Below are 27163 nucleotides of genomic sequence, written 5' to 3' on the forward strand. Positions count from 1 at the left end.
GATTAGCACTTGTCTAAAAGCGTCCTCTTTTCCCCCTTTGATTAATGGTCAGCCTTCAAATTGGTTTTCTTCTACTAGAGGTGTTAGACAAGGGGACCCTATTTCTTCTTATCTTTTCATCATGGTCTCTCAAATTCTTTCTAACATGCTCAATAAGCCCAAAAGTTTGAATCTTATCTCTGGATTTTGTAAAGAGCTCAATTATGACTTCAACCATCTCATGTATGCGGATGACCTCATTTTGGTTACTTCTGCTTCTAGAAAGGCTGCTAGAAATACCAATATATGTTTGAAGATCTATTCTTCCTTATCTGGCCAGAATCTCAATGTGTCTAAATCTGAGATTTTCTTTCCTAATTGGTTTAATCTTCATGTTGCCAAAAGCATTTGCCAAATTCTTAAGTTCAAGAGGGGTAATTTACCTTTTAATTATCTAGGAGTGTTGATTTCTCCTACGAAGTTGGCTTTATCTCACTTAAATAACATGATTAAGAAAGTTAACAAGGTTGCTGCCTGTTGCAACAACGCTAAAATCTCCAAAGCTGGGAAAGCCATTCTGATTAATAGCTCAATGCTGACTCTCCCAACTTATTAATTATCTTTTTATCTAATTTCTAATTCTGTTCTTGACAAAATTTCCCACTCTGCTAGGAGACTTTTATGGGCAAATGGCAGCAATGGAAGTGGCATGCCAATGATAAGTTGGAACAATACTACTCTAGGTAAGCCTGAGGGGGGTTTGGGCCTTCGCAATTTATGTTTAACAAAACACTCTTTGATGGCTAAAAATGTTCTCAATTATCTCAATAACTATGATTATATTTGGGTTGACATTATTAAGAAGAAATATGGCCTACAAAATCTTTGGACTTTTATTCCTCCTCCAAAATACTCTTGGTTCTTTAGGGGCCTTTGCAGAACTGCTGATATTATTAAGCCTAATCTTTGGATTAACGCTATTAATCTTTTTCAGATTTCCATTTGGCAGGAATCTTGTATTTTTGAGATACCATTGAATTCCAAGCCTACTTTTATTAATATGGAGGTAGATTGGGATAATATTTATTTCATTGATTTTTGTAATGCCTTTGGTCGGAATATTCAAATGTTCACTCATGCTTTTGACCTGAATTTTCATTCTCAAGTGATAAGTAGGGGTAAAATTGATCCAAATGGCTCTCACCATTGGGTTTGGTTTCCTTATGCTAATACTAACAAAATCCCTAATACTGTTTACAGTTTTTTAAATAGCAGACATTGTCAGGATGAAAAACTGGATTGGTTGGAAGAACCTGTGGAAGGATTGGTTGGAAGAACCTGTGGAAGCTCAGTGCTTCTCCAGAGTGAAGACTTTTTCTTGGTTGTTTTGTCATGGTAAAATTAAAAATTATGCTTTCCTTCATGCTTTAAATTTGTGTCCTCTTAACAACTGTGTGTTGTGTAATCTTCAAGTTGAAACAACAGAGCATCTGTTTAATCATTGTGCTGAAACTTAGCTGGTTTGGGATAAAATTGTCGAACTTATAGGTTCTATCCTACATGTCCTTACTTCTATTACCACAGGTTCTTGGTTGGACTATTCTCACAATAGTTCTAACAAGTTCATGGCTTCTCTAATTGCTTCTGCTTACTGGTTTATCTGGAAAATGAGATGTGATTGCATTTTCGATAATAAACTTCTAGATTTTACTAATGTTGCTAGGATTGTGGTGGATCATGTCAAAGATTTCTTAGTCTCCTCAGTAGCTGAAAAAGGACTTCAATTTTTTCATGCTAACAAACCTCAAGCTAGTCATCTGCACATCTATACCGCAGCCTGTTAGAGTTGTAATACAAGTAAAGCATGTCTGGGGTTTATTGCTATTGATTATAATACTATTGTTATTTGAGCAGGCATTAATCAAACTTTTGCTTCTTCTCAAGCTAAAGCGACTAGCACAGCTCTGGTGGAGGCTTTAAATTGGACTTCTAGCAACACCAGTTGTAGCAAAAGAATCTTTATAAGTGATCAAAATATATGGAGAGCTATTCAAGGCTTAGATGCAGAAATAAATTGGAGATTGGAACATAACGTCAATGAAATCAAACAGATTATAAATCTTTTGACTAATGCCCAAATTGATCTCATCCCCTGGGACTGGAACAAACTAACGACTATTATAGTTGGGAATGGCTTTAATGTTACTCATATTTCCATGTTTCATCAAGGGCTTGAAAAGGCCCCACTGGCTTATGTATCTAATAACTAGTTTTGGGTTTCTTATGCAATTTGTTCCCCTTCTTGTAGTTTTTCAGTTAGTTGTTATATAGTTATGAACTCTTCTTTGTTTTACTATTTTTCCTTTTAATAAATAGCTACTTTATGGCTCTTTTTTTATTAAAAAAAAAAGAGTATGTTGTACTCATCATTCTTTTACCTCTTTTAGTGGATTGTTTTCTCTAAGCCATACCCCCCAGATGTAGGCAAGGATGTGCTGAACTGGGTAACCATATTGTATGTCTCTTTCTTGCATGTTTGATTGTGTGTGTTTTCCATTAATTGAGAGTTTGAGCAAATAATTATCACACCTACCCCTCCGGAACTAACATAACCCAACATGTATGTATATAGCCTCCAATCAGGCATCACCAATTGATACCATCAAACTAATATAATTTATACATAACATTTAACAAAACCCTCAGGTATTAAAGACTTTTTGCAATAAAATAACTTTTATCCTCTATGACATTATTTGGTCTAAGAGTTCTATAGTGGTATAGTTCAATATTTGTCTACTACAAATACCAACATATTACTAAGAGTCTCAACTCTAGTAGCTGAGATATACCATTCTATCACATAAGATTATGGTCCAGTACAACACGTGACAACCAATAATTAATACAAAATAATATTTTATCTCATAAGTTGTGAACTATTTTGGGTTACAAAGAACATAGATAATCATGTCTCATTTCAATGATTTCTATCCTTAATTTGATTTTCATACGATGCAACCCCAAAATAAATTATGTCATCAAACATGAATAATATAATACTTATAATTATAGTAATAATTTTACTATTTTAATTATTATAAATATTTCTATTATCAAATATTTTAATAATTAAAAAACTTAATAATTGTCAAATATATTTATATTAAAATTCTTTTACAATAACTATAATTACGTATAATAGTAAAACATAATAATATAGTTGAAACAAAACTATATGAAAGAAGCTTCGAATCAAATACACAATAATTCATACTTCCAATGATAGTACATACAAACATGATGGTTCCGGTGGGGGTGTGATGTGCTAAGTTTACTCAAAAACTTACTCAAAAATCAAACACTCACACACAATCAAAACAAGATAAAAGAGACAAGCAAATTGGTAACCCAGTTCGGCACAACCTTGCCTACATCTGGAGGGTCAGGCCCGGAGAAACAATCCACTAAAAGAGGTATAGGAACAAGGAGTACAACACTCACTCACTCTTTCAATACAAAGAATATCCTCTCAAGATTGCCCAATAGCCACACTCTCAACTCTCACCGAAGAGTCTTTCACTATTGGCTCGTCCTAAATCTTCAAGCAGGATCTCTTATATAGACGCACTGACGTCTAATACAGTTACCTCTTTAAGAATTCTCCGCGGCTTCCTAACTTGGATACCTTCTAAAGTTAGATGTTGCAACACCCAATTACAACATGGCCCACCTTACTGAACATGACTTAGTTCTAGCCAGATGCACCCGAATCTGTGACCTTCAACCTCCTGGTTCCTTCAGTCCGCCTCGTAGCAGTTGACTCGACCCGAGCTCCTCCTGCCTACAACTGCTTCCTTCCTCACGTCACTTCAGCAGGTCTCTCTCTCCCGAGGGACGTGCCCACCAAGGCACACGCGACCATCTCATCAAAGATAGCCGCCGAAGATCTCCCGATCTTCTTTCCAAACTTGGCCCAAGTTTGGTCTTCCCAAATGATCTACGTTTGACTCATGGAAATATTGTTACTAAACTTGATCTCATCTTCATCCAAGTTTAGTCTTCAATATCTTCAAGCATGATCTTCAATCATCCATGCTTGGATCTCCAAATCTCTAATCATATATTATGCAATCTTCAATCAATCTCCACACATGATTAGTCTCAATGAATAGTTCCACCCATAGATAGCTCTTGGCTTTTTCTTCAATTAGTGATGCTAAATATGGTCTTGATAATCTCCTTGGCATGTCTTTACCTTATTTAGTTTGTGTCTTCTAATAGTTTCATACCAAGCTTAACTTGTGTCTTTTAATAGCTTCATATAATCTTCATGATCTTGAACTCTTGCCAATAATAGAATATTCCTCTCTCTTCAAATAGATCTTTCTAAAAGGAGCTCTATCAAAGATATGAATAATCATCCCGGATCTTACCAAGGATAGATAATCATACCTAAAATAAAACTTACCCTTTTTGAAGAGATCCTATGGTCTTGATGCACTTACCAAAAATAGTTTATCATCACATAATTGTATTGAGAGGAATATCTATCAAATAAAATCTTCAACCTTGATCTTCATAAAATCTCCACCTAGATCTTCATCGCATGTCATGACCTCATCCTTTGCCACATCATCATCCTAGTCACCATTTCTTTTGATGAGTCATTTCTAGCCACGTCATCATCCTCATGTCATGTCACAATTTGGCTTGTCATATAATGTCAATCCACGTCATCAGACTTAACAATCTCCCCCTTTGGTATTATTTGAGACAACCCTCTTGATTCTGCTCCTGTCAGACTGATGCTTGTTACAACACCATGTTACAACATGTACTGACAACTGGACATAACTTTAGAACTATTACAGGACTGATTGAATGACAAATTACAAATAACTAGTTGATGAATACATGACATAACAGGCAAACAATCAACTAGATGTTACAAACAGAAACAGTAATCAGTCCAGTCCAACATGCTGAAGAAAAGACAAACAAATTGTTTATGTAACAAAAAAATGGTCAGCATCAATCATATCTCCCCCTTTGTGTCAGAATCATGGCAAAGATATCTTCAAAACTCCCCCTAAGTTGCTACATTCTCTGCTGGAGATTCCCCTGTATGGCAAAGGATGTTCAAAAACAGAAAGCACACCATACAGGCTCCCCTTCAAGGACGGACATACTGCAAACGAAAAATAAATTGGAAAAGAAGCACACTCGTTTGCAGAGCCCGTCGACCAGTAATTACATTTGGTAGAGACCTAAGGCACCCCTTAGATATTCATATCGGGAAGCCTCAAAATGGTTTTGTAAAAATGTCGGCCAGTTGCTTGTCAGTTGCAACATGATCTAGCACGATAGTCTTGTTTTCCACTAAGTCACGTATGAAATGATGCCGGATATCAATGTGTTTGGTGTGAGAATGTTGAACAGGATTTTTGGAGATGTCAATTGCACTTTTGTTGTCACAAAAAATAGTTAGTTGTCCCTGCTGGAGACTATAATCCTTAATCATCTGCTTCATCCATATTAGTTGTGTGCAACAACTTCCGGCTGCTATATATTCAGCTTCTGCAGTAGACAATGAGATTGAACTTTGCTTCTTGTTGTACCAGGTAACCAGATTGTTTCCCAAATAAAAGCATCCTCCTGAGGTGCTTTTCTGATCATCCACATTTCCAGCCCAATCAGCATCACTATAACCAGCCAAGTGTGTATTTGAGTCATGAGAATACCAAATGTGAAACTTTATTGTCCCACTGGTATATCTAATAATTCTTTTAACAACTGTTAGATGTGATTCCTTTGGTGAAGCTTGATACCGAGCACAAACACCAACGCTGAAACAAATGTCTAGTCGGTTGGCTGTGAGGTAAAGTAGACTTTCGATCATACTTCTATATAGGTTGGGGTCTATGTCTTTCCCATGTTTATCCTTGGTAAGTTTCTCAGTGATACTCATCGGTGTCCTGACATGTCTTGGTTTTTCCAACTCAAACTTCTTTACCAGATTCTTTGCATATTTACTCTGAGTGATGAAGATACCATTCTTGCTTTGCTTGATCTGGAATCCTAGGAAGTGACTGAGCTCTCCTACCATGCTCATTTCAAATTCTTGCTGCATGTGTAAAACAAATTGATCAACTTGGTCCTGTGATCTGGAACCAAAAACAATATCATCAACATATATTTGGGCAACCATAATGTCGGACCAGATCTTCTTAATAAACAAGGTCTTGTCAACGCCTCCTCTTTGGTAACCTTTTTCAAGCAGATATTTTGTGAGACGTTCATACCAAGCCCTGGGTGCTTGCTTTAATCCATAGAGAGCTTTTTTGTAACTTGAACACATGATCAGGATGCTGATAGTCTTCAAACCCTTTTGGTTGCTCAACATATACTTTTCATTTAGAAAACCATTTAGGAAGGCACTTTTAACATCCATCAGATAGAGTTTGAATCCCATGCTGCATGCAATGGCTAACATTAGTCTGGTGGATTCGAGACGAGCTACTAGGGCGAAGGTTTCATCAAAGTCTAGCCCTTCCACTTGGGAGTAACCTTGAGCAACCAGTCTTGCTTTGTTTCTGGTAACATTCCCTTTGTCATCAGTTTTATTCTTAAAGATCAATTTTGTCCCAATGATATTCACACCTACTAGACATGGAACAAGAGCCCAAACATTATTTTGATCAAATTGATTCAGTTCTTCTTGCATGGCCACAATCCAGTACTCATCTTTCAGGGCTTCAGTCACGTTCCTTGGCTCTATAAGTGAGGTCTAACACATGTATCCTGCCAGCTCTCGATAGTCTATCTTCTTATTGTTCCTAGTGCGTCTTCCTTCATTGATGCTACCAATCACATCCTGGATTGGATGATTCTTCTTTACTGTGGTTGATGGTTCCCAATCATTGTCTTCTTCACTGTCTTCATTGGATTCCGTGGTAGTGTCTTCTTGAGTTGCAACATCTGTTGATTCCATTTGTCTAACGGTTTCAAGAGCAACTTCAGGTGATATAGCTGGTGTTGGAACAGGTGTTGCAACATGCTGCTGAATATCATCCTCATTAGAAGTGATGGTCTGATGGTTATCTGGCTATGCCTGGATGTTTTGAGACTCATAGCTCGTTGCTTCTTCATAAATATCATCAACAACAACATTGTAGGTTTCCATTATTTTCTCAGTTCGTGAATTGAACACACGATAGGCACAACTGTTTGTGGAATAACACAAGAAGATTCCTTCATCACTCTTTTCATCAAACTTTCCCAGTTGTTCTCTGTCATTCAAAATGTAGCATTTGCTTCCAAACACACAGAAGTATCTGAGATTAGGTTTTTTGCTTTTCCACACTTCATACGGAGTCTGCTCAGAACCTGGACGAAGATAAACTCCATTCAGAATGTAACAGGTTGTATTTACTGCTTCTGCCCAGAATTTTGTTGGAAGTTTCTTATCATTCAGCATAGCTCTAGCCATCTCTTGGAGAGTTTGATTCTTTCGTTCAACTACTTCATTTTGTTGAGGTGTTTTTGGTGTTGAAAATTCATGATGTATCCCATGCTTTTCGCAGAATTCTGAAAAATGACTATTTTCAAATTCCTTTCCATGATCACTTCTGATTCTTATGATTCTGCCAAACTAACGATCTTTTTCGTTTTGAACCTGAAGACACAACTTCTTGAATGCTGCAAATGCTTCTGACTTATCTTTTAAAAACTCAACCAAGGTAAATCGGGAGTAGTCATCAACACAAACAAATATGTATCTGCTTCCTGACATATTTTCTTCTTGTGTAGGACCAACCAAGTCCATGTGTAGTAATTCCAGACTTCTTGTGGTAACAACATTCTGTAGTACCTTGTGAGATGCTCGTTTTTGTTTGTTCTTCTGACAAGTACCACAAACCTTGTTCTCTATCTTTTTTAACTTGGGTATCCCTCTTACAACTCCAAGTTCGATAATCTTTATTAGACTTTTGTAGTTGACATGCCCAAGCTTCCGATGCCAGACTTCTGTCATGTTGCAAGAGGTGTTGTAACATTGATATGGCTTTTGAAGAAGATAGCAATTGTCTGAAGACCTTGCACCTGCTAGGGTACACTTGTCGGCAGTATCATATACACTACACTTGTCTTTAGTGAATTTCACAATCATATTCTGATCACACAGCTGGCTTATACTCATAAAGATTTACTTTCAGCCCATCTACATGTAGCACATTTTTTCAGATCTGGTAGACCAGGTAACAATAGTGTTTCTTTACCTACGACTTCACTCTTCTGCCCATCTCCAAACGTAACTTCCCCAACTGAGCACCGTTTGTAATTCTGAAGTAGACTTTTGTTACCTGTCATATGTCTTTAACATCCACTATCAAAATACCAGTCTTCTCTTGAGGGTTTCCTTACAGAGGTGTATGCAACTCCGCACAAGGAATTATGCCTAGACTTATTCTGTCTTCTTTGACCTGGGTGATTTGATTCAGTCTGTGTCTTGAAGCTAACATATTTGATGGTGTTTTTCTTAATGGAACCTTCATTTTTGTTAGGTTCAAATTTATGTTTCTCTCCACAGTTGTTTTGAAGATAACTCATTTTCTTACAATTCCAACACTGCTGATTTCTGCTCTTCTTCTGAACCTTCAGTTGGATGTTGTTATAACAGCTATTATTGACAACTTGCTATAGGAGACTGCAAAGCCTTTTTGAAGAGATCCTATAGTCTTGATGCACTTACCAAAAATAGTTTATCATCACATGATTGTATTGAGAGAAATATCTACCAAATAAAATCTCCAACCTTGATCTTCATAAAATCTCCATCTAGATCTTCATCATATGTCATGACCTCATCCTTTGCCACATCATCATCCTAGTCACCATTTCTTTTGATGAGTCATTTCTAGCCACGTCATCATCCTCATGTCATGTCACCATTTGGCTTGTCATATAATGCCAATCCATGTCATCAGACTTAACAAAACATGATAGCTCCGGAGGGTGGTGTGATAAGGAGACTCACTCAAAAATTCACTTGAAGATTGGACAGACACATACAATCATACAAGAGAAAGAAGACAAGCAAATTGGTAACCCAGTTCGGCACTACTTTGGCTACATTTGGGAGGCTAGACCCGGAGAATCAATCCACTAAAAGAGGCTTAAGAATAAAGAGTACAACACTCTCTCACTCTCTCAAGACAAAGAATATCCCTTAATATTGACTGATGCCCACTCTCCTCAACTCTCACCAAAGGGCCTTTTCACTTGGTGGCTCATCCTAAATCTTCAAGCAGGATAACTTATATAGACGCATCGACGTCCAATTAAACTTCCTCTTTTAGAATTCTCCATAGCTTCCTAACTTTGACACCTTCCAAAGTTAGATGTTACAACATCCAGTTGCAACATGACCCATCTTACTGAACATGACTGAGTTCTAGCCAGTTGTACCCGAATCTGAGACCTTCAACCTCCCGGTTCCTTCAGTCCGCCTCGTTGCAATTGACTCGACCTGAGCTCCTCCTGCCTGTAGCTGCTTCCTTCCTCACGTCACCTCAGTAGGTTACCCTCTCCCGAGGGACGTGCCTACCAAGGCACACGCAACCATCTCACCAAAGATGGTCACCGAAGATCTCCCAATCTTCTTTACAAACTTGGCCCAAGTTTGGTCTTCCCAAATGAACTTCGTTTGACTCATGGAAATATTGTTACTAAACTTGATCTTATCTTCATCCAAGTTTAGTCTTCAATATCTTCAAGCATGATCTCCAATCATCCATGTTTGGATCTTCAAATATCTAATCATATCTCATGTAATCTTCAATCAATCTCCACATATGATTAGTCTCTTTGAATAGCTCCGCCCATAATTAGCTCTAGGATCTTCCATTAAATCGTGTTGCTAAATATGGTCGTGATAATTTTCATTGGCTTGTCCTAGCCTAACTTAGTTTGTGTCTTCAAATAGCTTCACACTAAACTAAGTTCCATGCAATCTTTATGATCTTGAATTCTTGCCAATGATAGAATATTCATCTCTCTCTTTAAAATAGATCTTTCTAAAAAAAAAATCTATCAAAGATATAATTTATCATCCCGGATCTTACTAAGGATAGATAAACATACTTTAAATAAAACTTAACTTTCTTAAAAAAATCCTTAGGCTTGATAGACTTTCCAAAAATAGTTAATCATCACATAACTCCATTGAGAAGGAATATCTTCTAAACATAATCTTCATCTAGATCTTCTAACCTATGTAGCTTCACATGTCATGACATCAACATTTTACCACATCATCATCCTAGTCATTACTTCTTTAGCCGAGTCATCATTGCCACGTCACTTTCCTATTACCATGTCACTACTTGGCTTGTCAAATAATGTCAATCCACATCGCCAGAAACTTAATTATTATCAAATATATTTATATTGAAATTCTTTTACAATAACTATAATTATGTATAATAGTAAAACATAACAATATAGTTGAAACAAAACTATATGAAAGAAGCATCTAGTCAAATACACAGTAGTTCATACTTCCAATGATAGTACATACAAACATTATTGTTTGTAATTAATTAAAATGAAAAAAAGAAATAGAAAAGGATATGTTTAAAAAGCCCCGGAGGCCAATACATTTTGCTTTTTTCCAAGGGATTTACAAGATAAAAGCCCATAAAAATGAATATCAATTTTAGAACATTTAAACCTTAATATATTAAAATTTCATTTTTATTACACCTTATAATTGATGCTTGTCTAATTACAAATGAATAATATTTATAAAACTATTTAATGTTATAGTCCCACCTAAAGATTTGCTTAACGTACCTCTCTTTCATTAATTGGCCACAAAATTTAATAGGCATTTATTGGAAACCTTGAGTCTTGACACGTGAGATGTCACGCCACAGTGCACATCAAAATACTCGTTATCTCAAGAGTGAAATAATGTGATAAAAATATTATTGAAAATCCCATGGTTTCTAAAAATTAAGAATTTTAGGCTAACGGACTTTAGAATTTTACTCTAATTTTATCTAAAACAATAATTTAAATCGTAAAGGCTCATGTTGATTTTGGCTCTAAAACTAAAAAAAAAATATTATTTTAAAAATAAACTTTATGAAAAATATGTTTGTTATTTATGGATGCTAAATAATTGTGAAAACTATGGTTGTTGATTTGTACAATCTGGTAAAACATTTTCTCATATTAGTATTTTATATTGATTTTAAATTTTAAAAAATATGAAAATTTTTTTATAAAAATAATCGATCGTATCTACAATCATATACCATTCATAACATATACTCCCTTTATTTAAAAATACATGTCATTTAAAAAAAATTTAAAAATAGATGTCGTTTTACAATATCAAGACAATATTTATTATTTTTTTCCCAATGTTACTCATTTTCAAATTCCTAAGTTACATAAATAAAGAGAGTAATATTTATAGTCAAAAAAAAAAATATGGTTCCAAGAGAAAGATAGTTTAGTAATTTGGTTGATTTTTATGTTCAATTTTAAAAAATTTAATGCTATCATTAATTCTTGTGCAACATCATGTATTTTAAAATTGGAGGATAACGCGTAGGCTGGGCAAAATAAATATTTATAATATTTTTAAAAAATATTTTTTTAAAAAAATTTAAATAGAAATTTAAATCTTCTCACGTTAGAATAATTTTTTTTTCAAAAATTCGAAAGTGATGACAACAAAAGAAAAAAACCTAATGATCATGTATCTCCACCCTACCTCACCAACGACAACAAAAGGGAATCCCCAATCCTAACTATCTTTTAGGGAAAAAAATAGTTTTTTGGTTCCATCTGCTTGGATGGAAAGTTTTGGGAGGTTTTGTAAAGTAAGATAAAGTAAAGTAATGGTAGGTAAAAGGAAGTTTTTAAACCTTTCCTTGCTTGGGGCAAGGTAAGGTAAATAGAGGTTTTGAAACCTTTATTGTGTTTGGTTCGAAGGTAATCGGAGGTAAGGTTTTATAGTAATATTACCAAATTACCCCTATATTGAAAGACAAAAAGTTGATTTACAATTACGGTAATGTTTGTTTTGAAGTAGTAACTTCAAATACCACATCAAAAAAATATATGTATACACATACACATCAAAAATATATATGTATTACATCACTCACATGGTAATACACCCATAAAATTTAATCTTTTAAAATTATTTAATACTAAGATAAATAGATTTGGTAATACATTCATGAAATTGTATCCATGGGTGGATTCACGTGATGTAATGGTAGAGACAAAGGTAGGGATGTCAATGAGCCCCGACCCCGATGGGGAACCCGATTCCCCGACCCGTCAGGGCCGGGGTCGGGGAATTTTTTCCGGGGTCGGGCCCGGGACCGGGGGCATGAAAAAATTCCCCGTCGGGGTCGGGGAATACCCTCCCCGCCCCGCCCCGACCCCGAAATAATAAATATTTAATTTAAATATATATATATATATATTATTGGTTGATAATTTAGTTGTTTTTATCTGCTCTTTATTTCTTTTTCATAGTATTAATTAATTATAAAAAATAAAAATAATAGTTTTATTTGAGATGCATGTGGTAATTTTCATTGAGTTATGAGAATTTTATAATATAATATAAATTTTATATTAAATAATAATAATAATAATTTAATTTATTAGTCGGGGCCGAGGAATCCCCGAAACCGAAAAATCCCCGAGGGGACGGGGGCGGAAAAAAAAAAATCCCTGTACTCGGGTTCGGGGCCGGGGTCGGGGATAAGGGTGGAAAATCGGAGCTGGGGCCGAAGAATGTATCCCTCGGTAAATTCTCGCCCTGACATCCCTAGACAAAGGGGCAAAAAAAACAGAAAGAGACTTGATTTTCTTGTTTAGGTTTTGAAAGGAAAAAAAAACAATATTATATAGCAGGAGGATTGTAATTATGTAAAAATTTAAAAGGCTAATATGTAATTTTATCCAATTGAAATTCCAACATGTGAGAAAAACATTTGTCTACCCAACCCCATTTCGGCAAAAAAATTACAATTTGACTCATTTCCCCACTTCTACAAACAAAGAATGAGATCTAACAAAAAATGAGAAATCCCTGAACAACATTAGGTTGGTTCAGCGTGGATTCCTTGCCCTTTTCCTACCCCACAGTCACCACCCTTAATTCAATTAATAATTTAAAATAAATAAATTATTTTTACTCATTATAAAAATAAACAAAGTGCTCTTTTGTCAAGAATCACCTCTTAAGTTTTACGTAGATTTTTTTACTTATCTCATTTTAGAGATTTTACAGATTTTTTTATTTGTATATTTAAAAAATTTATAAAAGCATTAAATATTATTTTTTAAAATTTATTATTTTTAGTTAATATATTTTTATAATTTTTAATAAATTATAAATATTTTATTAAATTATATTTTAAATAAAAAAATAATTTTAAAAAATTAATTCACGTGAATTAATTAAAATTAATAAATAAAAAAAGTAATATTTTCCTTTAAAAATAAAATCCAACACCATAAAAAGTCACTGTTCCGTAAAAGAAAGAACGTGGCTTTTTATTACAGCCACCACGTGCTAAGGCAACATGCACTCTAATAATATTATTAAATTATAACACATAACTAATAATAACAATAATAAAGTGGGAATCCCAAGGATCAGTGCCCCCGACTCACTACTCACTTCAACAAACCTCTCTCTCTCTCTCTCTCTCTCTCCAAAGTTCCAAACGCTGCTCTTCTTCTTGTGCTTCTCCTTCCCTGCCAAGAGCTCTCGCCGAAGGAGGAGCAAGGGTTTGCGGGAATGGGAGGGGTGACGTCTTCGGTGGCAGCACGGCTTGCATTCTTCCCTCCGTCGCCGCCATCGTACGAGCTTGTCCGGGATGCGGCGACGGGGCTGACCATGCTCAACCGTTTCCCTCACCGCGAGAACGTTGAGGTTATGACGCTGCAAACGCGCCGTGGGAATGAGATCGTCGCTGTCTATGTGCGCAATCCTATGGCGTCGTCCACTCTTCTTTACTCCCATGGCAACGCCGCTGATCTGGGCCAGATGTATGAGCTCTTTGTTGAGCTTGCCATTCATCTTCGTGTCAATCTTATGGGGTATTTTCCTCTCTATCGCTCTGCGTGTTCTTCTCTTTTTGGATAAATTGAGTGATTTGTTTTGCGTTTGTGTGGTTGTTGTTCTAGTGCTGGTTTGGATGCTTAGGTTTGTTTTTATGTTTTGATTTTTGGTGATAGATGTCGGTTTTTAGGGTTAATTGGTGACCTTAATTTCTAGCTTGGTGATTCAAGGTTAAGTGGAACATTTTTGAGGTTATTTTAATTCTGATTTTAGCTTTTGATTGGAATGTTTGTTGCTTTCTTCGTTGTTTGGTGAGCAATTATGTCATCTAGGTTTGTTGTGAGGTTGTAATTTGTAAAAGTTAAAAGGTTGTTTTCCCTGTGGATTTGCATTTTGGATCTGTTCTTGAAGTTCGATTTTTGAGAGCTTGTAGAAGGATTTCATATGGGCTGTGTTATCCCACTGAACCAGCTGATGGTTTTTTACTAGTTTTACTTTGTTTTTGGCTGGATATGTTCTTGGAAGTATACTTTTAGGCTCTATCCTCATGAAATTCTGGAGGTCAATGTGCATTTTCCGTGTTTCCGGTAGCTGAAAAGTGACAAATCTAGTGGGTTTACTGAACGGGATTGAAAGGGCTTGAAAGGACCAGTAAAGAATTTAATGTTTCTTATTTCTTCTATCCTCATTAGCAACTGACTTTGGCTGATTCTCATTTGGGACAATACTACATCAAAATTTTTACTTGAAACCATTTCCGCTACGATGTTTGTTTTCTTAAAACTCATGAAGAATTTTTTCTGGGTGGAAAATTGATCAAAAGGAGTTTTGATTGGGTAGAACGAAATATATCATATTCTGTGTAGATATTTCAAATGCATAACTAGCAGTTGACATAGCCTCTTGAACTTAACTTCTTGTTTGAGTTTCTAGTCAAATTTGAATGCAATCGCTGTGACCTTAAAGACATGCATGTACAATTCTTCCATTTTAGGAGTTTCGTACTTGGCTTATTTTATGGCAAGAAGCATGGTGTGCTTCCTGAATTTGTCCAACAATAGTATAGTTCTCTTTATGTCGTGGTAGAACCGATGCAGTTTCTTAGTGGCAAGGCAAAGAATCACAGCCAAAGCCAGAGGAAAAATAAAAGTACTTAATTTTGTTTGTATTCAACACGAAAGGAATTTAATTCTACTTTGCACTGACTAAAATTTCAAGTTCCACAATTACTCAATTTTCAAAATTACATTTTTATATGCATATAGACGAGTGCGCTAGAAGCTTTTGTGCAGCTAGCATTCAACACCAGTCCTGTCCCTCAATTTTTTCATTGAAAACATTGGGAGGATGGCCCTTTTCCAAATAGATGCTTTGTACACCCTATGAACGTAGGAGTTGCCTGAAATTGGAGGGAGAAGCTAAAGCTTGCCCTGTTATATGCACACAAACATGACCACATGTTTGAGTTTGTGTTTCCTGAAAATTCTCTTCTTGCCAAAAGATTCCTTTTTTGGGGATTGACATCAATTTTAAATGGCTGACATGAGGTTTATAATTGACTAGAAGAATCTATCTTTTTGGTGAGTCTTCTTGTTCATTGGGTTTGACTGCCTTGTATGGCATAAAGTATCAGGTGATGGTTGGCCTTGGAGAAAAGAGGTTAGCATGACTCAAAATTTTTAACTGAAAACCTCAGGCCCAATCTTAGCTGGGGTGTTTGGACAGGGTTTGAATTGAATCAAATCTGTCATGGCCTGGCCTGTTTAAACTTTTATCAATAGGCTCTTTGAACTTCATTAGGTTATATTGACGTACATACTTGCGACATATACCCTTTTGGTTATATATCTTACTGGTTTACATAGTTTGTTTGGACATGCAAGTCACAACTGAATATTTGACACCTTAAATGAAAGACAAATAAACCTGGTATATCTAATTCCAATCTGCATATTATGACCCTGGTATCAAGACAAATAAACCTGTAGTATACAAGACTAACACACAAAGAAATTCCTTGTGTGAAGACTTGTGTTTTGACAAATATGCTAACATTTACCTCCTGTGTCAAAATAATGTTGTAATCTATCTGAGTGGAAAAGTTTGGAAAAACTTTTATGTGCTGTAGTGTGAGTTAGAAGTTGCACAATATGATGGTTGCATGGGAAGTTTGGAAGAACTATTTTTTGTGCTGTAAATCCATTTGGATGGCATGACACTATGACGGCTGCAGTTTGCCAAATAAGATACTGCATATAGATAGTCGTGACAATGTTAATTAACATGACATACCTATCTATATTGATGTAACCTTGTGATAATCATCCTAAAATGGTAAAGGCTTGAACACTAACTAAATTATAGCGAAGATCCCTCAACTTTTGTTGAAAGAAGTATACTGCATTCGCTTGTATATTTCCATTGGCTAGGCAAAGCATAGTTTACTAATTACAGTGAAGATAGGCAAAAGAGGGCAGGTCCTTGTGTCTTGGCCCAGTTGCAAAAGAGCATATACTTCATTAATAGGAACCTGACCACTGTCTTTGAATGATTCAATTTGATGAATGCCTTATCTTAAAGATTCAAAATAAACAAAAAAAAAATGGTTGTATTATTATAAGCAGCATCATCAGCAGCAGCAGCAGGAGGTTTTTTTGTCTATATACCCTTGGAAATACACCTAGTTTTCTATTTGATCTTCAAAATATTTTATTTTCCTTTATACTACCTAAGAACCTAAAACTTTACTTCCGTACCTTTCCAGTTGATCTACTTAATATGACATTAATATAATAATTATATTTTATTAATAAATATGGTAAAAAAATAAACTCTATTCTTCCCTTAAAAACGAAAAGCATGTTGTTTTGACTTTAAATGTATATTGACTTTTTTTGGGTAATTTTTATAATTGATTAATTTTATATTAAACTAGTTAACTTTTTTTATGGTAGGGGTATAGAAGCAAAATTTTGAAGTTTTCAAGGTATAAAAGTAACTACAATATTTTAGGTCAAATATACAATTTAGGTATTTTCAGGGGTATAGTGACAAAAAACCCTTATTATTATTAAATAAAAAATGACTGTACAAAAACAACGTTTGGACCTTCTAAAGCTACAACCGCCTATTTGATGTCTTTCTAATCCTTTGGTCGCAGTTGGGCCCATTTCATTTTTTCCATTTTAATCAGTGTTTGACAATTAGGGTAATTAGGGTAATGACCTGACATGCTCTCTTGATTCATGTAGGTATGATTATTCTGGATACGGTCAATCATCTGGAAAGGTTTGCTGCAAAGTTTATTTACTTTTTCCCGAATGACTGTTGTTTACTTGGGATATTTTGAATATTCTGCAATTTGTGCATGAATATTATTTCCTTTTTGTTTACTCAGCCCAGTGAACAAAATACTTATGCTGATATTGAGGCTGCTTATAAATGCCTTGAAGAGAACTATGGTGCAAAGGAAGAAGATATTATTCTTTATGGCCAATCTGTTGGAAGTGGACCAACTTTGGAACTGGCGGCACGCCTACCACGGTTAAGAGCTGTCGTCTTGCATAGCCCAATACTTTCAGGCGTTAGGGTTATGTATCCTGTGAAGCGTACATACTGGTTTGATATCTACAAGGTTGATGCATAACTTAAGCTGTGTCCTATTTTATTTTGCTGCAAGTGAATAAAATTTCTACCATATACACCTAACTGAATTTTCATTCTTTTGTTTTTCAGAATATTGACAAGATCCCATTTGTCAATTGCCCTGTTTTGGTAATTCATGTAAGTTTTCTGATGTCAGTCTTAGTCAATCTGAAAGGGTAGAAAGCCAATAATTATATAAAGAATAATAGCTTTAGTTGTTGTTGTTAATATATTTACTAAACAGTAAAGTAGCGGGCAAGACATTTAGTTGAATAAAGCATGAGGGATGTAATAGAAATCATGTTCTGTGAATTCTATTGTCAACCAGATGAATTTTGGACTTAAACAAGAATAAATGTCGTACCTCTCACAAATGAATTTCTTATCCTTGATCACAATTAATGGTTCCCAGAGAATTGCTATGATCAGGTATATAGCAATGTCTATTGTTCCCTGATAAGATATTCCATTGCCGTATTTGCTTTTGTTTATGAAAACTTGAATGTAGTATATCATGAATTTACCCTTTTTATATATTAAAATATTAATAAAAATAAACTATATAAATTAAAGAAGACAACTCTAATATTTTGATTATGCAACCTACATATATGTGTGTGTGTGTGTAAAGATAATTGAAAATAATAATCAACTAATAAATCAAATCAATCTGGGGTAGAATAATATCATATCTAGAGATCAAATATCAACTACAAACTAATAATATCCTAGAACAAGATAAGTATTTTTAATTCAATTCCTCAAGTGGGAGCATGTGATGTCCCACTTGGAAAAGTGATAGGAATGTAGTGAAGCATCAACCTGTAGTCATGGGCATGGTTGCACAATAAGACGGAGGTACAGAGATGTGAGGATGTGAACGAATAAGGTGCAGGAAGAAGTGTGGGAACTAGTCGATTTGTAGACAAGAAGATGGTGACATCTTGATGGTGTGCTGCTACCGATCCAGCTTTGGCAGCGGTTGTGATTCCCAAGATCGAGAACCTTTGATACATTGATAAAATATTTCATAAGAGAACCTCCCTCATAAATAAACAAAAATGAATTTATTCAATTACTCAAGGGCCTTTGAGATGTGTGCTTTGAATACATTGGAAAGGCTGTGAAGCGAGTTGTGTGTTGTCTATACTGTTTGTGAATGGTATGCAGCATTTACAGAGTGGCACAACCAGGTTAATTTTAGTTGTGACTGAAGTAGTCAACAGGTCACTCATTTCATGGTTCTTCCAAGAAGAATAGTTTAGTAAAAGTTGTATTACCAAAGTTTTACAATCAAGTTCATGTAATCTCGCAGCAAGGAGTCATTGAGATGTTTGTGGCTTATTCTCTTGCAGTTCAAAGGCTTTGCAGATAGTATGAGTCAAGCGTGAAAGTTGACCTTTCAAAAGCCCGTTTAATCAAATCAGCATCCAAGGATGGAGGAGTTAAAAACTACCTTCTTGCCTAAATTGCGTTGATAGGAACTAAGGCAAAGAGTATTGTCAACTGGTGTAAAGGTGAATAAACTTGGTGTATTCAGAAATCTTTCATCTTTATTCCTCTTTCCTGGCCTTTCTTGACTTTTCACCTCCTTATCTGTGTATGTATCAGAGCAGCGAGCTCTGAGTAGTGTAAGACTGTGAAGATACATTCAAAGTTGACAGCTTGATGGTTTTTCTTAACACGCTAAGTCTAGTATGCAGACCCAATTTTGCATTTAGGTTAATGGATTTCATGGGTATACTGGTGTTCTTTGGAATGGGAATACAAGCTTTATAAGAAAAGATGTTCTCATTGTTATCGGAAAGTCTTTCATGCTAAGTGTTCTTAGGTATTAGAGTACTTTGCTGAGTGTTCTCAATATGTACAGGAACTATGACAATAGTTTGTTCTCATATGTTTTGTTTCAAATACGTCTACATTGGTGATGGCTGTTGCAAAATATGGAGGGTATTTGAAACAAAATGTAAGACAACAAACAATGTCATAGTTTTTGTGACTGGTTTGAGAAACTTATGTGATTGAACAGAAAGTTTGGGTTCAAGACATGCTTTGAATAATTAATGAACTTGGACATCTGCCCTTATGTGAACATTGAAATTATAGTATCCTGTTCTTTGTGGATTAAGATGATTGGCTCGAAGGCATATCAAAGCAATCATAACCTTGGCATCTATAAAAATTCACAAAGTAGAGATTGGTGGATTTCAAGTATTGGAATTTCATTGTCATGGTGTTATTTTTTTCTATTCTAGTTGCATTGGGCAAAATAGATCATGGGTGAGAAGTGCTCATTAGTTGTGCTAGGTGCTCAAGACATGCTACTATTGCCTAAAGCATTAGGTAGGCGGTCTGTAAATACACTTAGGCAAGGGCAAGGCCGAGATGCAGGAGCACTGGAGGCATCATGAGTGCTGGCCTTGGCGCATGACCAGGCAACTATCATCGTTTAATGCATTGTGGTTTTAGAAGATCTAGAGGGAGACAAAGAATGAGCAATGGCCTCGACCTTGGAGCTCCTCTAGTTGGAGCTATAGAGGCATCTGTGCATTAGAAGATCTAGAGGGAACAGTGCAGTGAAAAATATGTAGGCAACAGCGAGGACTTGTATGGGCATGAGTCACATGATGGTTTGTAGAAAGTTGATACAACAGGTGCGCAGCACTGGGTCCCATGTTTGGTTCATGAACAAGATGACTATTATGTGCCATGTATACTAAATGGACAAAGGAGAAGGTTGACTTCAGGAAGCGTCCTAGGACACCGCATTTGGTGAAGTGGGTGTTAAATGTAACCCCCTGACACTAGGTAAGGTAGATCCAAGTTGTCAGTTTAGCTATTGCATATTGGTGTTTCTAAATAGAATGACATTTTCAAATGATGATCCTGGATAACTTCTAAAGTGGATGGTAGTTAAATGGTGTTATGAATAACTAACGCTGATGGCAACTGTCAGGACAATTCCTAGGTCAGGCTGGGAACAATGGTGTGATTATTGCTGATTCTAAGTACTGCTGTCCTTGTTATTGGAAGTTGAAACTTATGGTCCGGCTGATGACCTTGCTTCTTCCACCAAAGGTTGGCTACGTCAGAAACTTGGTGGATGCATCTGTTCTCGAGTTTTTTTCTGACTTGTGTGGCTAGCTTTACCAGAGTAGAAAGTCATCTTTAGCCAATAAATATTGCTACTCTGTTCGGCAGAGGGAGCAGAATCCATTGCATGTTGATAGTCATGAATCAGAGATGATTTTTGTCATATCTCATACATAGGTTGCATTCTTAAATAAATGCATATAACTAAATGCTGGGTGATAGTCTTTAGCCATGACAGTGCTGAAAATTTGTCTTTTTGATTAGATCCCATTTAGGCTCGTTGAAGACGGATTACACTTGAGACTAATTACTACTGTCTACGTGTATATTTTTCAGGGAACAGCAGATGAGGTTGTAGACTGCTCCCATGGAAAGCAACTTTGGGAACTCTGCAAGGAAAAATACGAACCACTATGGCTCAAAGGAGGAAATCATTGTAACTTGGAGCTCTTTCCTGAGTACATTCGACACCTCAAAAAATTCATCAATACAGTAGAGAAATCATCTTCACAACGGAACATTTGGAGGAAGAGCATGGATCAGTTTGAACCTTCCAGAAGGAGCACCGACTGTTTTGAACCATCCCGAAGGAGCTTTGATTACAGAGAAAAACCAAGGTATATTACAGAGAAGGGGAAAAACAACGACTATAGATCTGGCAATTTGGAGAAGGTGGAAAAGCTAAGGATCTCTTTTGACCGCTTGGATAAGTCAAGGAGAAGTGTAGATTGCCTTGAGAAGTCGAGGAAGAACACTGATACAATGGAGAGAGCCAGGAAGAGTGTTGACAGGTTGGATAGAATATGGGCCGGGTAAGCTATCATACTTTGTGCAATATGTACATCACTTGGTACAATTAGAAAATTCATTTGTGCATCTTATTTATGTTTTCCCATCACTTTGTTTGTTTGTTTGTGGAATTCACATAAATGCTGGTGGAAATGAAGAAGAAAGCCAAGTCACTGACACATTGTATGTTCTCAAGGTACAGTAATTTTTGCGTAGCTCTCTCTGAACATATTTTTGCAATTACAAGCAATGCTTTCTTTTTCTTGGTTATTTACTAGACAATAAAGTAGAACATTTAAGTTGATACTAATACTCAGATCATCAAGAGAAACCGTCCATCTAAGGTGACTGACATTGTAACTTTATGAGTTCATAGTATGTACCGCCACGACCTTTCCTTGTCAGTTCAGAATGTGATCCCTCTTCTATGACTTGCCCATTCTTTATGACTGCTATGGAGTCTGATTTTTGTATGGTCGATAGCCTATGCGCCACAACAATGCATGTTCTACCTACCATCATTTTGTCCAATGTTCGTTGAACTAAGTTTTCAGATATGCTATCTAGTGCACTGGTGGCCTCATCCAAGAGCAGGACGGCAGGATTCTTCAGGATTGCTCTTGCTAATGCTATTCTTTGTTTTTGGCCTCCAGACAGCTGAACCCCTCTTTCTCCACAGTATGCACCATACCCTTCTTCCATGCCACTGCAAATTCTTCAATTGTATAACATAAAAGCTCTATTTGAGGCCTAATAGACATTATTTGATTGCATAATGTGCTACTGTGAAGACTATATTTCCAATGTGTTCTCTTGACATGTTCCTATTTAGTCAAGTTTTTTACTGGTTCTGTTATCATGTTAGATGCCCTTGTTTGTGCTTAATAGACAATGTGAAACTGTTAGGACTGTCATCTCTAATATTCATTATTAAAGAGAAAAAGAAGATAACACACCTTATGAATTCATGGGCATTGGCAAGCTCTGCAGCTCTCACTAACTCAGCTTCACTAGCGTCGTCTCTACCATATGCTATGTTCTCCCGAATGGTACCTGCAAATAATGTTGGCTCCTGACTCACTAGTGAAATTTGTGTTCTTAAAAACCTCAAGTTGTAGTCTTTGATGTTTATCCCATCAATTTCAACTGAGCCTTTTACTGGATCATAGAACCTTTCTATTAAAGAAATCACCGTAGATTTTCCAGAGCCACTCTTCCCTACTAATGCCACTGTTTTCCTGGCCTCTATTTTAAAACTAAAATTACTAAAGATCATCTGTTCTGGCCTTGAAGGGTAGTAGAAATTCACATTCTTAAACTTGACATGACCCTTGAGACCTTTCTTTCTCTTAATCCCTTTGGGATCATCTGGATTAATCTTACTTTGTCTGTCAAGTATCTCCAGAACTGAGTTCACTGCATTGCCACCCTTGGCCAAGTCGGTTGTCATACTGCCTGCATCAGCTATGAGCTTGCCAGTGCTCGTTAGGATGAAGAAAGCTTGAAACATATGCGTAGAATTTATCTGATTGTGAATTATCAAAATCCCTCCATACCAGAATGCCAATGCGGTGGAACAAGTGACAATAAACTGGCAGATAAATAAGCACACTCCTGAGAACCAAGCCTGCTTAATGTTTTCTTTTTTCGGCCCTTCTTGCGTTTTTTCGAAGAGTCTTAACATTGTATTCTGAGAAGAGAATGCAGTTATGGTTCTGTGATTGACCACTGCTTCGCCTGCTAACTGACTCCCTTCAATCTGTGCTTTCTTGGCCTTCTTTGACATGTTGGTTAACAAGACCTTTCTCAGATAGAATGCACTTATGGTGAAAGGTTGAATAGCTATTATCACAATAGATAGCCTCCATGTTATCACCAAACCTAGTGTAAAAGCTAGTGATGCTGTTATAAAAGTTTGTAGTAGCAGTGATAGGCGGTCTCCGACAAGGGATCTAACTAAGTTCGCTTCGGTAGCTAATCTTGCTGATACTGCTGCGCTAGAGTTTTGATCTTCATCAAACCACCCAATTTCAAAGGACAAAACTTTTGCTAGCATTGTCTCTCGTACTCTCTTGGTTAGGCGCTCTCCCATGACTCCGAAGTTGTAATGCTGGAGGATGTTGGCGAGAATGGCAACTAATGCTAATAGCATGAAGATTAAGCTATATAACCTTGTTTTCGATTTGATTTCTTCATTATTTTGGAGGAAATAGACTGTGAGAACTGTGCCCATGCAGTATGCATAGGTAGGATGAACTAGTCCATATGCAACTGCTCCAAGGCAACCGAGCAATCCTCTTTTCCATTCAGGTTTGTTCATCTTCAGTAAGCGCCGATGTGAAGGATTATTTGAAGGTTTCTTTAGTATTTCTTCTTGCCTTGCACTAGCTTCATGACCTCTGAATCCTTGCTCAGGAGTGTAATATATAGTTGAAATAGCCGAATCAACTGGACTGTTAATTCTTTCTGTTATTGGAGATCCTCTTTGAACCTCTGATTTCTGCAACTGCATCATCTTATAGTAGATACCGCCTTCTCCTTCATTCAATTTTGTGAGCTCCCTGTGGCTTCCACATTCTACCACATTCCCTGCCTGAAGAACAGCAATCAAATTGGCAGACCGGAGTGTACTCAGTCGGTGCGCAACAATAACTGTTGTTCTTCCTGTCGAGGCTCTGTCCAGAGCTTCCTGCACCACCCTCTCAGATTGAGCATCCAGTGCACTTGTGGCTTCATCAAGCAGTAATATTTTAGGATATCTGATCAGTGCTCTTGCAATTGCTACTCTTTGCTTCTGTCCTCCTGACATCTGAACCCCGAAATGCCCGACCTGGTGATACCGAACTCTAGATGAGTGGACTTTAGACTAAACTATGATTACAAACTAGTTTGGTTTACTTACATGTGTGTCATATCCATTTGGAAAATTAGTGATGAAATCATGAGCATTCGCTGTCTTTGCTGCTCTCACCACCTCTGACATTGTGGCCTCTTGATTTCCAAATAGTATGTTCTCCTTGATTGATGTTGCAAAAAGGACTGGCTCTTGACTCACTAGACCTATTTGAGATCTGAACCATTTCAGCTGTAAATTTCTGATATCCTTCCCATCCAAGAGAATCACTCCCTCATCAGGTTGATAAAACCTTTGTAGCAGCGAAATCACCGTCGATTTTCCTGATCCACTGCCGCCAACCAGACCAATAGTTTGCCCTGCATTTACCTTAAGGTCAAGGCCAGAAATGACCAGAGTGTCAGGTCTTGATGGATAACTGAATTTGACACTCTTGAACTCAATTTCTCCTCTTATGTTCTCTATGGTTACCCCCATGTCATCGTTGTTCTTGAGCTGAGAGAGCCGGTCAATCAGCTCAAATATTCTCGAGGATGCTGTTATTGCCTCTGAAAAATATCTGACATTTGGAAGTGAGGACATAATTGACCTGAAAAGTTCAAATCACAATGTTTATCTGCCTAGATCATCATACAAATAGAAATGCTAGAATAGTACTACTCACAATCCTGCTAAAATGACGCATATTTGACTGATGAAAACACTCCCTCCTGATTCCCCCATGTTTATAATCAAAATGCTTCCCACCCATGACTGGAAACTCCACACTGCATAGATCATTCCCATGCTCCCAGTCACCAACCCTTTTATGAATCCTTGTTTTATACCAAGCTCTGTGCTTTTCTCCAGAGCTTTCTTGTATTTCTCTAGACTTCTTTGTTCTCCAACATATGATACCACAGTCCTGATTGATGATATTGCCTGCTCTGCAATTCCTCCTGCGATTCCATACTCTTTCCTAATCTCCACTCCCAACTTCATCAGCACCTTTCCATAAACAACACCAGGGACAATGAAAAACAGGGAGAATGGTAGAACAGCAGATGCCATCCTCCATGAGAGTTTGAAGGCAACCACTATGAGGAATACAAACGCGGTCAAGCTTGACAAAATATTCGATACCTGCACAATAACAAGCAGAAAAAGAGCAGTGTTTTTTTTTTTCTTTTTTTGTACCCAACTAGATGAATAAGGGAGCATGAAGAGTAGAGATTGATCACCACCTTATCGCTTAGGAAATCTTGAACAGTATCTGCATCAGTTGAGATGCTTGATACCACCTGAAAGGTGGCTGATGTTGAAGAACTTGTTTCAAAGTATTCCACTTCTTGTCTTAAGACGGCTTCTATGTACTTTCTTCTCATGCATGATACCTGCCTCTCTGCAGTCCTTGTCCAGCACCATCCCCCTGCATCCATAAGAATGCGAACAATAAAATGTTTTTCTCGCTTGATCAACACATTTGAATCAAAAGTGTCTGTTTACCAAGAAATGCAGCTGTCCCTACTGCTAGAGCCAGTGAAATTAGCTCGATTGCATACTGCAAAACTTGAATATCTCACAGTAAATATTTAATTGCCAGGAATTCAATACATGCATTGAAAGATTGAATTCTGAATGTTTCTCTGGTTACCTTGTTTACAGTTTCAGTTGTGAAAATAGTATTTTTTGATCCAAATGTGTTGATCAATCTACTTAGCAGAATCATTGTTATTGGCTGCATCAATCCATCTCCAATGCTGCCCATAACTCCGAAAGTTAAAAGCAGTTTATCAATCCCTTCAGCAAATCGGAAAAGCTGGGAAATTGATGCATTCTTCTCCTCTGTTCTGCTAGCCATGCATGAATCCTTCTTCAATTTGCATTTATATATCAATACTCACTTATCTTTACCCTTCCAACCTTTTATTTATGGTAGTAGCACATGCATACAACATACCGCCCATCTTTGGCTCTATTCGCTCATGTTCCTTTCAATGTAACTATCTGCCGGCAGCTGGAATTTTAAAAGCTTTTCTATCTTCTGAACAATTCTTTTTTGTTTTTATTGCTAGGATTTTGTAGGATATGCTAACCTAAACATTTGTCCATTTTGAAGCTTGTTCACAGAGAATCTTCCTTCATCTTGTTCAGTTTGATGCTTTCTCTTGAATGTAAATTGAAATGTGAGGATCGTTTTGGGTTCAGAATATGCACTGCCTGCCTCCATCATTGAAGTGAGTGGAAATCAAACATAACATAATGCAAACTTAGCCTAGTGTTTCATGGAGGGGAGGGTATTCCTCGTCCCCTGCACTGACAAGGAATGAAGCCCGTGCTCTAGCCCCCACCCATGAAAACTGTTTTTGTCATCTGCCCTCGTCGGTGTCAAAAATTGGGCACATCAAACTCTGAAAATTATCTTTGTCATTGACTCCGTCTGGGGAGAGAATTGGGTTTCTCGTTGGGACTGGGGCTAATTGACAAGCCTATTCATTACATGTAGTAGCTCATCATAGGACAAGAAGCAAAGGCCATGAGAAGTGTCCTCACGCCTGTGTATGATTTAAGAATAGGAGCTTTGATTGAGCAGTGATAACGAAAGATATTTTGTTTTTGGAGCTTATGTAACTTCTCTAATCTCATTTTCTTTGTTAAGTTGGATTCTGGATTATATTATCTAATTTAGTTTAAACATCAGCATTCCAACTAGAACTTGATTG

At 36.7% G+C, this 27163-nt stretch overlaps 2 protein-coding genes across 8 annotated transcripts; one reads left to right on the forward strand and one right to left on the reverse strand.

Annotated features, from left to right (window-relative positions):
* Positions 1–13683: 13683 nt before the first annotated feature.
* Positions 13684–26985, forward strand: LOC120261150 (alpha/beta hydrolase domain-containing protein 17B-like). 5 transcript variants are annotated; one of them, XM_039268893.1, is made up of 7 exons: positions 13684–14118; positions 17332–17368; positions 17478–17714; positions 17816–17863; positions 21155–21630; positions 21766–21803; positions 26571–26985. In XM_039268893.1, the coding sequence occupies exons 1-6, from the start codon at positions 13817–13819 to the stop codon at positions 21782–21784; spliced, it is 1119 nt and encodes a 372-aa protein (XP_039124827.1). In that variant the 5' UTR covers positions 13684–13816; the 3' UTR covers positions 21785–21803; positions 26571–26985. The 5 variants fall into 5 exon arrangements, with proteins under 5 accessions (XP_039124827.1, XP_039124824.1, XP_039124829.1 ...); XM_039268890.1 differs by lacking the exon at positions 26571–26985 and adding an exon at positions 21925–22012; XM_039268895.1 differs by lacking the exon at positions 26571–26985 and adding an exon at positions 21925–22012 and having other exon boundaries at positions 21769–21803.
* On the reverse strand, positions 21925–26552 carry LOC120261149 (putative multidrug resistance protein). 3 transcript variants are annotated; one of them, XM_039268887.1, is made up of 7 exons: positions 26095–26552; positions 25947–26001; positions 25685–25869; positions 25126–25583; positions 24510–25050; positions 22564–24437; positions 21925–22313 (listed from the first exon to the last, which is right to left on the reverse strand). In XM_039268887.1, the coding sequence occupies exons 1-7, from the start codon at positions 26299–26301 to the stop codon at positions 21947–21949; spliced, it is 3687 nt and encodes a 1228-aa protein (XP_039124821.1). In that variant the 5' UTR covers positions 26302–26552; the 3' UTR covers positions 21925–21946. The 3 variants fall into 3 exon arrangements, with proteins under 3 accessions (XP_039124821.1, XP_039124820.1, XP_039124822.1); XM_039268886.1 differs by having other exon boundaries at positions 21925–22322; XM_039268888.1 differs by lacking the exon at positions 25947–26001 and having other exon boundaries at positions 21925–22322; positions 26095–26147.
* Positions 26986–27163: the final 178 nt, after the last annotated feature.

This window comes from Dioscorea cayenensis, chromosome 5, assembly GCF_009730915.1.
Source record: "Dioscorea cayenensis subsp. rotundata cultivar TDr96_F1 chromosome 5, TDr96_F1_v2_PseudoChromosome.rev07_lg8_w22 25.fasta, whole genome shotgun sequence".
Taxonomy (NCBI): Eukaryota; Viridiplantae; Streptophyta; class Magnoliopsida; order Dioscoreales; family Dioscoreaceae; genus Dioscorea; species Dioscorea cayenensis.